This window comes from Artemia franciscana, chromosome 12 (assembly GCF_032884065.1).
Source record: "Artemia franciscana chromosome 12, ASM3288406v1, whole genome shotgun sequence".
Lineage (NCBI taxonomy): Eukaryota > Metazoa > Arthropoda > Branchiopoda > Anostraca > Artemiidae > Artemia > Artemia franciscana.
In genome coordinates this window covers 1,327,846-1,342,170 of record NC_088874.1, presented here as the reverse complement: position 1 = coordinate 1,342,170, position 14,325 = coordinate 1,327,846, and the positions used below count along the sequence as shown (strand labels likewise).

General features: G+C 34.0%; 1 protein-coding gene across 6 annotated transcripts in view; it reads right to left on the bottom strand.

Moving 5' to 3' along the window:
• The window catches only part of LOC136033559 (uncharacterized), a 108,797-nt gene that overhangs the window by 57,909 nt on the left and 36,563 nt on the right, over window positions 1-14,325 (bottom strand). For all 6 annotated transcript variants that reach the window (XR_010618942.1, XR_010618941.1, XM_065714313.1 and 3 more), the window contains 3 exons: window positions 11,061-11,165; window positions 7,200-7,384; window positions 866-1,028 (listed from right to left, as the gene is read on the bottom strand). Coding sequence is in view for 4 of the 6 variants with exons in the window: in XM_065714313.1 (XP_065570385.1) it covers window positions 866-1,028; window positions 7,200-7,384; window positions 11,061-11,165 (453 nt within the window). In the remaining 2 variants the exon portion in view is untranslated. The remainder of the gene's footprint in view (window positions 1-865; window positions 1,029-7,199; window positions 7,385-11,060; window positions 11,166-14,325) is intronic.

The following is a 14,325-nucleotide window of genomic DNA, read 5'->3' as shown; positions in this document are numbered from 1 at the left end:
GAGGTGCGGAAGGACCAAGAGATGTGCTATGATGACCAAAGATGGTAAAGTGATTGAGCAGGCTATGGGATGATGATCAGACAATTGATAATTAAATATGACCTTTACTTTATTGGCTTGCAAATCAATCGACACTGCAACATGAACAAAGTTGGAAGTTCGCAAGGACCTATAACATACGTAAAATCACACGTTTAATCCAAACAATCAAGAGATCACTCAAAATTCCCTAAACTCTCGATATACGTGGCGACGCTTGAAAATTTGGCTACGTTCATCTGAAGATCCACCAAGAAATAAAAATACACTTTTCGACGCTTAAGGCACACTCTTTCCCCAATACACAAACAGCCACCGACCCTTCTCCATAATAGCTGAAGCTCTATCATATGAAACTGTGCACAGTTTTTTCAAGTTTCAACCGTATCATCTACTCATATGAATCGTTAAAATAAATGTCTATGTTGCCGTTTATTTTTTAGAACTACCTGTGCCTTTGGAAACGAATGTGCTAACATACGGCATTACAGCACCTGAAACTGGGGTTCAATATGAGTATAGTTTCTAATTAGTTCTAAATAAATTGATTATCTCAGAATTTTCACAAAATAGCGTTTTGGCCTTTTTTTGGCTAGAATTGTTGTTTTACGCATACACACACAGACAAAGGCACACACATGCACATACAAACATACACACACAAAACACACACACACACACACTAGCTTACTTGGAGGTGGGAATACTAAAGCATGCAAAAAAATAACGTTCATAAAATAGCCTAAAAATATAATAGGTTACAAACTTAACAACGAAAAACAAATTCCCGTAATCAGTCATTTTAAAAAAAGAAAAGAAACCTTACTTGAATTCTGACTTCTCGAATCACTCCAGTTTGCAGGTTTATTGAAAATACGCCACGGAAATCAGAATTTTTTACAATTCCACCAATAATGTACAGAAAATCATCATGTATTAACGATTTATGCCCAAAAATTGGGGAAATATGCGTAAGGATTTCAACATTCCTGAAAAAAAAAATGTTTGACAAACACAAATAGACATCTAGAGGCTATACAGTGGCATATTCTGGTCGCTTATTCGAGCAGTACACAATTCCCATGTCGAAGATCTCAGCGTGTAAAACCACTTAGTGTCCTAATTCCATTAGAATTTTAATATATTTTAAGTATTCATTTTAATTAATTGTTCATTAATTATTCCTTAATGTATTTATACATGTCTCTCAAATTAGAGGAATATTAGAATATATAATACACAAATGAAATCGCACAAAAATGGCGTGCGTAACTGAACCCTGTTCAACTCAATCCATTTAACTAAACACTCTTTCAACTGAACCCCGTACACCTTTACCTCCATGCATCTCAACCCTCGTTCAACGCGGTTGAACCAGTATTTTTAAACATAACCAATTTTTTATGAAAAAGTACAATTTTCTAGAACACTGTAGTAACTTAGGTTAATATAACATCATTTATATTAAAGAATGAATTATAATAAGGAATGAAAGTTCTTAAGCCGAACTGGCCAGACATGACAGTAAACAACAAAGAGAGATAAAACTCCACAAAAAAAAACCTCAAACGAGACTACGGCCAGTAGAGAGGAAAGACTAAAACAACGCGGATATTTCGCCTGTATCTAAACTAGGCGTCCTCAGCACAAGATAAAAAAAAACACTAAACTAAAAACAAATAAAACCACCACCAATAATAATAAATACAATTGTTGCTACTGATCCACGTAGGGAAAAGAAGCTATTAGAGTTACTTCAATGAGAACATTAAAGCAACTGAGGAAAAATTATGAAAATTGAAACTTAGTTAACTATTCTGTTGCGAAATAATCCTCTTGTAAGCTAATATTGAAGCAACTCTTTTTGGTCTAGTAGGTAATCTTGTCCCCTGGTGATTGTGTAAAATTTTAATTCCCTTATTGATTATTGGTTCATTTTTCAAAAGACAATCATAAATTGGGTCAAGATTTAAATTCCCTGTGTCTCTATTTATTGAAAGATTAGCAAATATATGTTTTTTAATTTCTATAGCCTCCCTCGCCCACTGAGAAAAAACCTCTATCACTAGAAATAGCTGTAACCTCATCAAGTTGTATAAAATGTTCGGGATGACAGAATGTATGTTCAACTAGAACCGGAACAAAAGTTTCAGGAGGCTTTTTTAATTGTAGGGATTTTTCTATTGAATTGCGATGCTCAATAAATATTTCAGTAAATTGTTGGTGAGTTCTACCAATATAAAACTTTCCACAAGAACAAGGAATTTTATACACCACACTAACTAAATCTCCCTAGGTTAAATCCTTCCCAGAATTAAGAAACCTACCTAATGGTCTCGCTGATTGGAAACAAGTATCAAAACATGCCTTATGAACCTAACAAAAGTAGGTTCATAAGGCAAAGAAATGAACCTTTTCGATATGTTTAATTCTGTACACTGTGAAACCCCAATAACCCTATTGTTGTGTTTAATGCGTCTATTTTTATTATTTTATCAATGAATTTAATCGGGTAACGATTACAAAATAAAACATCCCTCAAATATAACAATTCAGAATCTAAAAAAAAACTCCTGAAAACTGTTAAAGTGTTTAATGTTTAAATGTTAATATTAAAAGTGTTTCATTTTAATAATATAAAATAGGTTAGGGTTAAACACGTACCTAACCAAACTATTTATTCTATTTCAAAAGTTTGGTAAGTTAGTTAAATACCCGTGACTTTCGTCGTCCCCTATTGGTTCGACGTATCTTAATATTTCTAAGCAAACTCCACCATATCTAACTAAAATAATCTAACTTTTCCATTTTTAGTTAGACTGGTTAAATATTTACGGCAATCCCCCTTCTCCTCGTGTACAAGGTAATCCCCATTTTTTTCAAAAATGTAGTTCAAAATGACAGGACTTCTCAAAGCTGATATTCCCATTGCGATAATTATCCTTAAATAGGTCAGCATTACAAAAGGTAAAAAAAAAGTTAACGTAGGACGTTTCAGTAGAGCGCTTAATATAGACTAAGAGCGTAAAACGTTAACGAAATGATACAAAAAAAAAAAAAATGCCTAAGTCAAAATCAAAGTGAAATACGCTTGTTTTTGGCTTGAAAAATGCTACACGTGTTCAGCCCTAATATATGGATTTTTAAAGATATTTTGAGACAAAGCTTATTAGAACAATCTTACATCACCTTTCAACAATACTCCGGAAACCCGTTGGGTTGTGCATGAAAGATAACGTAGGACTTCAGACAGTTCTGTACAGTGAAATATTAGCAGCACTAGTATATTAGGAAGCACAACTACAATTGAGAAGTGGATAAAGAAACAGAAAGCATATCAATGACCTTGAATAATGTGTACGAAGAATGGTAAATTTTGCAGCACGTCACAAAAACTTAAATGTTCAAGGAAAATTGCCCTATGGATAGTGCCACGTTTGTAAATTCGGGGAACTGGAGTTCACACCTGTCAGTCACAATGCCTTCCCCGGCGGTTCTGCGCAGTGAAGTATTAGTAGCATTAGTATATTATGAAGTAAAACTATGATTAAGAAGTCGATAAAGAAATAGAAAGCAGATCAATGACCTTGAAAGATGTGTAATGATGACTGATGAATTTTGCAGCACGTCACAGAAACTCAAATTTTTAAGGAAAATTGCCCAATGTACTACGTTTCGAAATTCGGGGAACTGGAGTTCACACCTGTCAGTCACAATACCTTCTTCCTGTGGAAGCAGCCCATTGGGTGGCCAAAAAATTTACACATTATTGTGCTGTGTGGACTTCAGGCGTTTCTGTGCAGTGAAATATTAGTAGCTTTAGTATATTATGAAGTAAAACTATGATTAAGAAGTCGATAAAGAAATAGAAAGCAGATCAATGACCTTGAAAGATGTGTATGATGACTGATAAATTTTGCAGCACGTCACAAAAACTCAAATTTTCAAGGAAAATTGCCCAATGGATAGTGCTACGTTTAGATATCCGGAATATTGGAGTTCACACCTGTCAGTCACAAATGCCTTCTCTCTCTGGAAGCAGCCCCTTGGGTGGCCAAAAAATTACACATTATTGTGCTGTGTGGACTTCAGGCGTTTCTGTGCAGTGAAATATTAGTAGCATTAGTATATTATAATTACAACTATGATTAAGAAGTAGATAAAGAAATAGAAAGTAGATCAATGACTTTGAAAGATGTGTGTGATGACTGATAAATTTTTCAGCACGTCACAAAAACTTAAATTTTAAAGGAAAATTGCCCAATGGATAGTACTACGTTTTGAAATTCGTGGAATTGGACTTCACACCTGTCAGTCACAATGCCTTTTCTCTCTAGGAGCAGCCCCTTGGGGGGCCAAAAAATTTACACATTATTGTGCTGTGTGGACTTCAGGCGGTTCTGCTCAGTAGCATTAGTATATTAAGAAATACAACTATGATTAAGAACTAGACTTTACTCACTGGAATATTCCAGTACACCCAAAATACACCAATAACCTTGAAAAATGAGCAGAATGAATCAAATCTTGCAGCAGTATCGCAGAAACTGACGCTTTTAAAAGAAAATTCACATGGTGTGGCAATATTAGAATAAGCAAGAAGTTGTTATTGAGCAGAGTTGTTATTGAGAAGTTGTAAATGAGCAGAATGAATCAAATCTTGCAGCAGTATCGCAGAAACTGACGCTTTTAAAAGAAAATTCACATGGTGTGGCAATATTAGAATAAGCAAGAAGTTGTTATTGAGCAGAGTTGTTATTGAGAAGTTGTAAATGAGCAGAATGAATCAAATCTTGCAGCAGTATCGCAGAAACTGACGCTTTTAAAAGCAAATTCACATGGTGTGGCAATATTAGAATAAGCAAGAAGTTGTTATTGAGCAGAGTTGTTATTGAGAAGTTGTAAATGAGCAGAATGAATCAAATCTTGCAGCAGTATCGCAGAAACTGACGCTTTTAAAAGAAAATTCACATGGTGTGGCAATATTAGAATAAGCAAGAAGTTGTTATTGAGCAGAGTTGTTATTGAGAAGTTTTAAATGAGCAGAATGAATCAAATCTTGCAGCAGTATCGCAGAAACTGACGCTTTTAAAAGAAAATTCACATGGTGTGGCAATATTAGAATAAGCAAGAAGTTGTTATTGAGCAGAGTTGTTATTGAGAAGTTGTAAATGAGCAGAATGAATCAAATCTTGCAGCAGTATCGCAGAAACTGACGCTTTTAAAAGAAAATTCACATGGTGTGGCAATATTAGAATAAGCAAGAAGTTGTTATTGAGCAGAGTTGTTATTGAGAAGTTGTAAATGAGCAGAATGAATCAAATCTTGCAGCAGTATCGCAGAAACTGACGCTTTTAAAAGAAAATTCACATGGTGTGGCAATATTAGAATAAGCAAGAAGTTGTTATTGAGCAGAGTTGTTATTGAGAAGTTGTAAATGAGCAGAATGAATCAAATCTTGCAGCAGTATCGCAGAAACTGACGCTTTTAAAAGAAAATTCACATGGTGTGGCAATATTAGAATAAGCAAGAAGTTGTTATTGAGCAGAGTTGTTATTGAGAAGTTGTAAATGAGCAGAATGAATCAAATCTTGCAGCAGTGTCGCAGAAACTGACGCTTTTAAAAGAAAATTCACATGGTGTGGCAATATTAGAATAAGCAAGAAGTTGTTATTGAGCAGAGTTGTTATTGAGAAGTTGTAAATGAGCAGAATGAATCAAATCTTGCAGCAGTGTCGCAGAAACTGACAGAGAAAGCAGAAAGCTTTTAAAAGAAAATTCACATGGTGTGGCAATATTAGAATAAGCAAGGAAGTAGTTAAAAATCAAAATAGGGGATTTTTTTTATTATATAAAAAAAAGTTTTTTAACTGAAAGTAAGGAGCAACATTAAAACTTAAAACAAACAGAAATTATTACTTATAAGAGAGGGTTCTTCCCTAGTCAATACCTCGCTCTTTACATTAAATTTCGAATTTTGTTCCAATTCTTGAAAAATGACCCCTGAATCACAAAGGCCGTTTAACTAGAATAAATAGCTCTTTTGAAAGCACTAGAAAAAACGTTAGCGTAAAGTGCAAGGTATTGAATAGGGGGTGAAACACCTTGTTTACGTAATAATTTCTGTTCGGTTTTAAGTTTTAATGTTGCTCCTTACTTTCAGTTGAAAAAACTTGTTTTTTTATTTAATTTCTGATCGTTTTTAGATAATACTGGGAAATCTAGCGCCCTCTTCATAGAAAATTCCCTTCCCCAATGAAAAATTCCTCCATGGAAAGATCCTCCCATGTAGCCCCCAGGGACTATGGGATGTTAATTCACCCTCAAAGATAGTTATTAGATTTTTCCACTATAATGAACAAAATGTCTATCTCAAAATTTTGATCGGGTGACTTTGGGAAAAAAATTAGCGTGGGAGGGGGCTCTATACAGATGGATTCTCCGATACGCTGAATCTGATGGTGTGATTTTCATTAGGATTTTATGACTTTTAGGGGTTTTTTTTCTCCTTTTTTCGAAAATAAGGCTAATTTTTTCAGGCTCGTACCTGTTGACAAGTAAGACTAAACTCGATGAAACTTATATATCTGAAATAAGCATAAAAATCCAATTTTTTCTATGTATCTATTTTGGTATCAAAATTCCGTTTGTCAGAGTTTCGGTTATTATTAAGCCGGGTCGCTATTTACTTACAGTTTGTTACCACAAACTGTTTGAAAATCGATTAATAAGATATCTCCAAGTAAGAATTGATTTTACTGGCTAAACCTAGTGTCCCATACCAATTGGATATAAAAAAAAGAAGAAATAGAAAATGAAAAGGAAATAAGCAGAAATAGAAATAGCTGTGAAGGAACAAAAATAAAAACAGTGAAATATTTATGTAATAAAACAGAATGGATACTGGATAAATGAATCGAATAATAAAACTTCTCCAAGACCCTCTCCAGACGGAAAAAAAATGTCTAGTTCCCCTCCCAATATTGCCAAGGTGACAATGTTACAATAATACTTTTAATATAATAGAATAGATAATATTACAATACAATATTAATACTTATATTAATATTGATATATTAATATTTTAAATTTTATATTAATATTAATAATAATTATCATAATATAACAGAATACTTTAATAACAAAGCAGAATGCTATACTTGGTGAATAAGTCGAGCAATAAAACATCTCCAAGCAGTTCCGCAGAAGAATTCATTCCACCAGCTATGACTAATTTCCCCTCCCAATATGTCATCGAATGAGAGAATCTTTCAAGAGCTGGAGATCTGTGCACTTTTTGCCATCTGAAATCATCAACACTCAACTGCCAAACATCGTCAAATACCTGTGAAAATCAAAAGAAAAAAAAGGCATTTCCAGTCTTGATAGCCGTAAAAAGTGCGAGTAGTATGGCCATATGCAGTCCCAGGAATACATCATTTGCATAACTGCATTAGCACAAAATATGGGTGAATGACCTACATATTCCTCTCAGGGTGTGACCTACATATTCGATCTTAACTGAACAAGAGGAATGATCAGTTATTATAATAGTTAATATTCAGTAGTCCCGCAACAATTATATGAATAAATTTTTTATTTGGGTTGAAGGAACCCAATGAGTCAATTTTTTATTTGGGTTTAAGCCACCAATGAGTCAATTGCTATGGCATTTTTTTTGCTATGACTAATTTCCCCTCCAAATATATCATCGAATGAGAAAATCTTTGAATGGCAGGAGAACTGTGCACTTTTTGCCATTTAAAATCATCAACACTCGTGCCAAACTCGTCAAATATCTATGAAAGAAGAGTAAATCAAAAGAAAATAAAGGTATTTTCAGTCTGCGTAACCGTAAAAAGCGCGGTTCAAAAATACAAAGATGGTCCAATACTATCTAAGGGCTATCCAATTATCTTAACTTCAAGGACCCCACTATGAGCTAGCCAATATTTGACCACTTTAGACTCCAAATGTCACCAACAAGCTGCAAAATTTAAATAGGACTTTAAGATTCTAAAATTTTAATAGGACTTTAAGATTAAATCTTAATAGGACTCTAGACTTTAAGTTCCTCTGGTGTCTTATGAGCACCATCTGTTCTACGATTACATAGCGATAAGTCCTCAACCAGTCACGAACTAGTTAAAACGAATCAAATAACTAGGGATGAAGATATATTTGTTTTGTTTTCTTTATGTTTTGTTTTATGTTTTGTTTCTTTGGATATGTTTATGTTTTGTTTTATGTTTTTGTTTCTTTGGAGGCATTGACAAATATTGATTTGATGAAATAGTCTAGATGGATGGTTTTTGTTGCCAATTAGGAAGTGTGATTTGGATTGGTTATCTCGTTTTCTTTTTTATATTATTGTATTAATCTCCCCCTCACCCCCTCCTGCAGGTTTGTTTTATTTATCAAGGTGACTGTTAAACTGGAATTCTCCTTTTGTTTCTAATAGAACATAAATAGTACTTTCTATGAAAAAGAGCAAAAAAGAGAAAAATAAGCCTTTTAGTACAAAAGACCAATTCAAAAGGCTTTACAAAAAGCTAAATTTCGGGAATTCAAAAGGCGGCATGTAATTATCCGGGTTAAAGTAATATTTACAATTCATACTAATCAACACATCACAAACACTAAACACAAATACTATACACATGTTCAACGTTCAATCGTGCATTCCATTCAACGCGTTGAATTCAACAAAAGATTATGATTTAATTGTTGGCAATAAAATCCTTGCAAATCTTTATTTATGGTTAATGTTTAGTGTCTAAAGATTTCGTTATTGAAATTAATATAAATTAATATTGGCATTAATATAAAGTACCTGAAATAAACAGTAACTTCTATTGAAGTATTTGGCTAATTGGATACTTAAGTGAATGTCCATTTAAGCCTCCTTGATCGAAAAAAGGAAAATCTATATAGGCTATATATTAAATGAAAAAGTCTTTATTACATATATGAGGGGAATCGCCCCCTCCTCAACACCCCGTTCTTTACGCAAAAGTTTTTTAGTACTTTTAAAAATTTTTTATATTGTTCAAATTAAACGACCCTTGTGTTTCAGGAATCATTCTTAAAGAAATGGGACAAAACTCAAATTTTGGTGTAAAGAGCGATGTGTTGAAGAGGGGCCCATTGCCTCCATATACATAATAATTTCTGTTTTTTTTTGAGTTTTGATGTTGCTCCTTGCTTTCAGTTTAAAAAACTTGTTTTTAATTTAATTTCTGATCGTTTTTAAGTATGGCAAGAAATATGGCCCCAACTCCACAGAGAAATCCCCCTCTCCACGGAAATATTCTTTAGACGATTCAATCCCGGTGAAAATTTACCTCTGACAATTTCCCTTAGCAAATCTATGCGTAAAATTGAGACGGAAAAACGAAAGCAAGACACACAAAAAGAATTTTGTTTAGGAATTCTGGCAAATTCCTACAGTATATAATTTCCCCTGGCAAGTTCAACCCCTGGAAACTTCCCTCCCCATGGAAAATTCCCCCGTGGAAAAACTCTCAGCAGAAAATTCACCCCCTCCTCCGATAAGAAAATGTATACATTCTTCCCAATAACAAATACTATACGTAAACAGTGTGGTAATTTTATTACTAAAAAACCCTTCCCCTAGGACTATGGGGTGTCATGTTACATCCAAAGGCATAGTTATTGGGTCTTTTAATTATGATGAACAAAATGGCTTCTTCAAAATTTGGTTGGACGATTTTGGAAAAAAAGAGGGCCTAGTTGCCCTCCAGTCTTTTTGGTCACATAAAAATGGCACTATTTACATATTTACATAAAATTCATTTAACAGAACTTAAGAGCTAATAAAAAGAATAAAGAAATATTTGAGGTTGCCAGCTAAGTAGACCTTTGTATGGGTTATACTGAAAGAAAATATAGAGAAAATTGGATTCTTGACAAGTTGGATTAAATACCAAAGCTTTAAGCCTCCAAGCTATATTGCGAAAAGGTAAAAGAAGTGAACGACAAGCGTAGAATGTTTTCCCCCCAACCACTCCTAGCCTAATACAGAAAAACAGGAGTTCGGTACTGGTGCTACGCAGACCATTAGTCAGCATGCGAAAAAGTTTCTTTAGTTAAGTTTATGCGGACGTTCTTAGAGATGGGCCTCTATTTTCAAAGCAGGACCAGGTAAGGAAGATTTTACAGGGTTGCGAAGGCCAGGAATATAGACATATACATATAGATATACATATATACATATACATATATGTATATACATATACATATATGTATATGTATATATATATATATATATATATATATATATATATATATATATATGTATATATATATGTATATATATATGTATATATATATATATATATATATATATATATATATATATATATATATATATATATATATATATATATATATATATATATATAAACTTACATTAAAATGTGAGAATTAAAACTAATGTTTTTTTTAAACTTTAAACTACTTGAAGTCCTGGTTGAACTTGAGTGAGCTTGAAGTGAGGATGCTAGGGCTGTTTTTATTTTAAAGTTTTTAAAAAAAACATTATTAGTTTTAATTCTCAGATTTTAATGCAAGTTTATAGTATATATATATATATATATATGTATATATATATATATATATATATATATATATATATATATATATATATATATATATATATATAGTTTCAAGGTTTTATTCAAGGTTTGGTTTTTTAAGTGTTATTGAGTATGGATGAGATTCAAGTGTTATTCACCATCCTTTTCCTTGTTTAAATCTTTTTAGACTACTTATCATTTGATTTTTCTTTTATACACTTTTTAATACTACAGCAATTAATTGTGTTACTGTTTATGTATTTAATTTTTCTGCTTAAAACCAAGCTATTGCGTTTTCAGCTAATAGCAAAAATTTAAAGAAAGATTATCGGTCCTTCTCACAAGAAACATGTTCTTCAAACTAAATTATTTTTCAACATTATGAAGTACTTTAAGTACATAATGAAAAAGTATTCAAGTTACTTTGTCTTGTACAAGTCCTCCAGAAATGTACAACAAGTTTCGGCTCGCATCTGCACACATTCCATGACGCCATCTAGCTTCAGGTTCAACAAGGATCGTTCTTTCCTGAAATATTAGAAAAATCATTACATTTTCATGACAATTCTAATTAATTTTTCTGTAAAACCAAATAATAAATAGGCATGGGATAAACATCAGCGTTTCGTTCAAAATAGATGATTTTCAAGTTAAGCGTCAGACCTTGTCTATTTTAGCCACACGTGTTCACTAGCCCTACGCGTATTCACTAGCACGTTACAATATTTAATGCGTTAAAAATACAATCGCTGTGCCCATATAGCTGAATCACAAAAATCTTCCCACTCTAAGCACGCAAAGCCCCCACCTTCTTCTGCTAGATGCGACAAATTTGTTCTATTACTCTTTGGAAACAACCTTTTAACACTATTAATTCACAAGAAAACAAAAATAAACATAGTCAGCAACCGCATAAGAGGTACAGTCGCATTTTTACAAACACATATGCCTTTGATTCAAGGTTCTTTATTGAACATATCAATATATTACAAAAATTTACACGTTTCCGTTGGCGAGGAAGACAGCTCATATACCAACTAGTAAAAAAAAAAAAAAAAAAAAAAAAACATTACACCTCATCACTGAAAAAAGATAATTATTCTTGCCTAAACTACTTTAAAAGAAATAACATTGACACATAACTCCGACCTATACCAGCACCACACGTCCATTAGAGACACTCTCAACTTAACAATATTATTTATCTGGCAACAGCGAGCAGGGAGTGCAGAAAGATCTTATCTAATCATAGACAAAATAATACAAAACAGATACTAAGCACCTTCATCAAAAATAAAAATATTTTTATGCCCTATATACCCAGTTTCGCTTGTTTTGATATGAGTACTGTGCAAAGAAAAATTTTAAAGTCAAAGTTCGCAGAAGTTTCAAAATCTTCAACTTCATTTTTTGGGGACTATCCTGTTACCTAAAAAAAAATCATATTAACAGGAAATTATTTCCGTTTACGACAGTGGTAGCTCAGTCGACTGGGTTCTCTTTTTCTTGCAGAGGTATCTCAATGCAATCGATATGCGTCGATGACGCAGAAAAATACAGCTATTCTTATCTATTACTACTACTAACAACTCATCGCAGCACCAAGCCACCTAAGTCCAACACAGCTACCCACGCTCCTCCTCTATCCTAATCTTCTCAAAGCCCCCAACTTTATACCCTCCAAGGAAGCTCCCTTTTCCTTTAAACCTTTCTTTACGACATCCTCCCAACCCGATTGTGGACGACCTGATTTCCGTTTAGCCCTAGACGATTGGCCAAAAAGGACACTCTACGGTAATCTGTCATCCTTCATCCGCAGAAGGTGCCCTAGCCATCTCAACCTTTCTCTCGTGATAGCCCTAGAAATCGAGATTGAACCACACCTTTTGTACAGCCTGCTGTTTGAAATACGGTCAGTCAGCCGGGTACCCTAAAAAATCCGTAGGCAATTTCTCTGGAAACAACTAGCAAATCTTCGTCCGTTTTTTACAGCACCCATGCTTCAGAACCATATTCGACCACTGTCATCACTGTAGCTTTCTAATATTCTAATCTTGGTTCGCAAACTTATCTCCCTATTCTTCCAAACTTTTTTCAACTGTGAAAAAACACCTGATCCTTGGCTATTCAAGTTTTAACATATATACTGTTCCCACCGTCTTTACTAACAATACTATCAAGGTAAGTGAAACTATCCACTTGATCAATCTTTTCATCACCCAAAGTCACTTTTCATCTTCAATTATTCCTAGTCTTAGTGACTCAGTCTTCTGAACATTAATTTTCAAACCTATCCTAACACACTGAACTCGCAAAGCCTCTATAAGTTCAATCATTTTGCCCTCACTTTCATCTAGGATGCCTAAATCGTCAGGACAGTCTAAGTCCAGGAAAGCTTTCCTCCTTATTTGATTCCATGTCCTCCCATTGCCTTTCCTGGGCTCCTTAAGACAAAGTCCATTAAATAATCCATATGAAGAGGAATAGAACACACCTGTCCTTGACTCCTGATTCAATACAAAACCAGCTGCTAACCTCACTTCCTACCTTAACCGCAGCAGTGTTATTCTCGTAAATAGCACTAATCACTTTAATCTGTTTGTCTGGTATACCCTATAAGGATAAGACCTTCGCTAAAGCTCTTCTATCAACAGAATCAAACCCTAGCTCATAATCTATTAGATATATCCCTTCCTTTTTTTGAACCTGTAATTTAAAATATATAGTTGATTTTACATTTCAAGTTGACTTCATCCATACAAATATTACTTAAAATATTTTAAGAAATTCGAGCACTAAGATGCGGCAAACCAATACCAATTAAAATCTAGGTTTTCTTGAATGCCAACCCCTCCCAAGAAAATACAAACTGTAGGTTTTTTTTTTGAATTCTCACTTGATGGACTACCAATACCACTACCAAGGTGAGTTTGCCCCCCCCCCTTCTAAGTTCGTCAAGAAAGTACTAACTCCGAATTGCTCCATATGGACAAATTTATTGGTGGGAATTCGATATTTGTGTTTTCTCACTAGAGGGAAATTCGAGGTTTGTTCAACTCCCCTCTTCCCTCCCTAAGAAAATACAAACTTCGATTAGTTAATTACCGAATATCTATTTGCTGGGGATTCGGTGTTTATGCATCCTCATTAGAAGGATTACCAATTCTATATTTGTGCTACCTTTCCTATCTTTGCCTTTTCCCACCATTTCCAATCTAAACCAGCTAAAGCCCTCGATTTTTACCTGCTATTCGGTAAACACGCATAAATAATTTAGAGATGAAGGAGTGATAGACCAACAGAAGATATCCCTTCAAGCAATCGTTTTCAATTGACGTTTCAAGGGAGGAAAAGGAGCCATTTGTTAGTCTCATACCAAATTTGGCGGTTTGCTATTATCTACAATCCAAAGCCAGGACCGAGCTGAGCATCTTTGACCAAATTTTTGGTACCCACCAACAGATTTGAGGTCTCTTATCGGCTAGCTTCCGCTTATTCTTCTTGTTATCTCACTGGAATCTGTCCCAGGAGGTAAGTCACTCGACTTGAAGAATTGGAGAGAAAGAAATTTTGACAGTGTGCATATTAAGTGACCCAACTATATCATCTGGCAGTTTTCAACAGTGGTTGCAACATCTGTCTTGTTATTGAAAATTTGGAACACCTCAGCTTTGGGTATACGATTTTC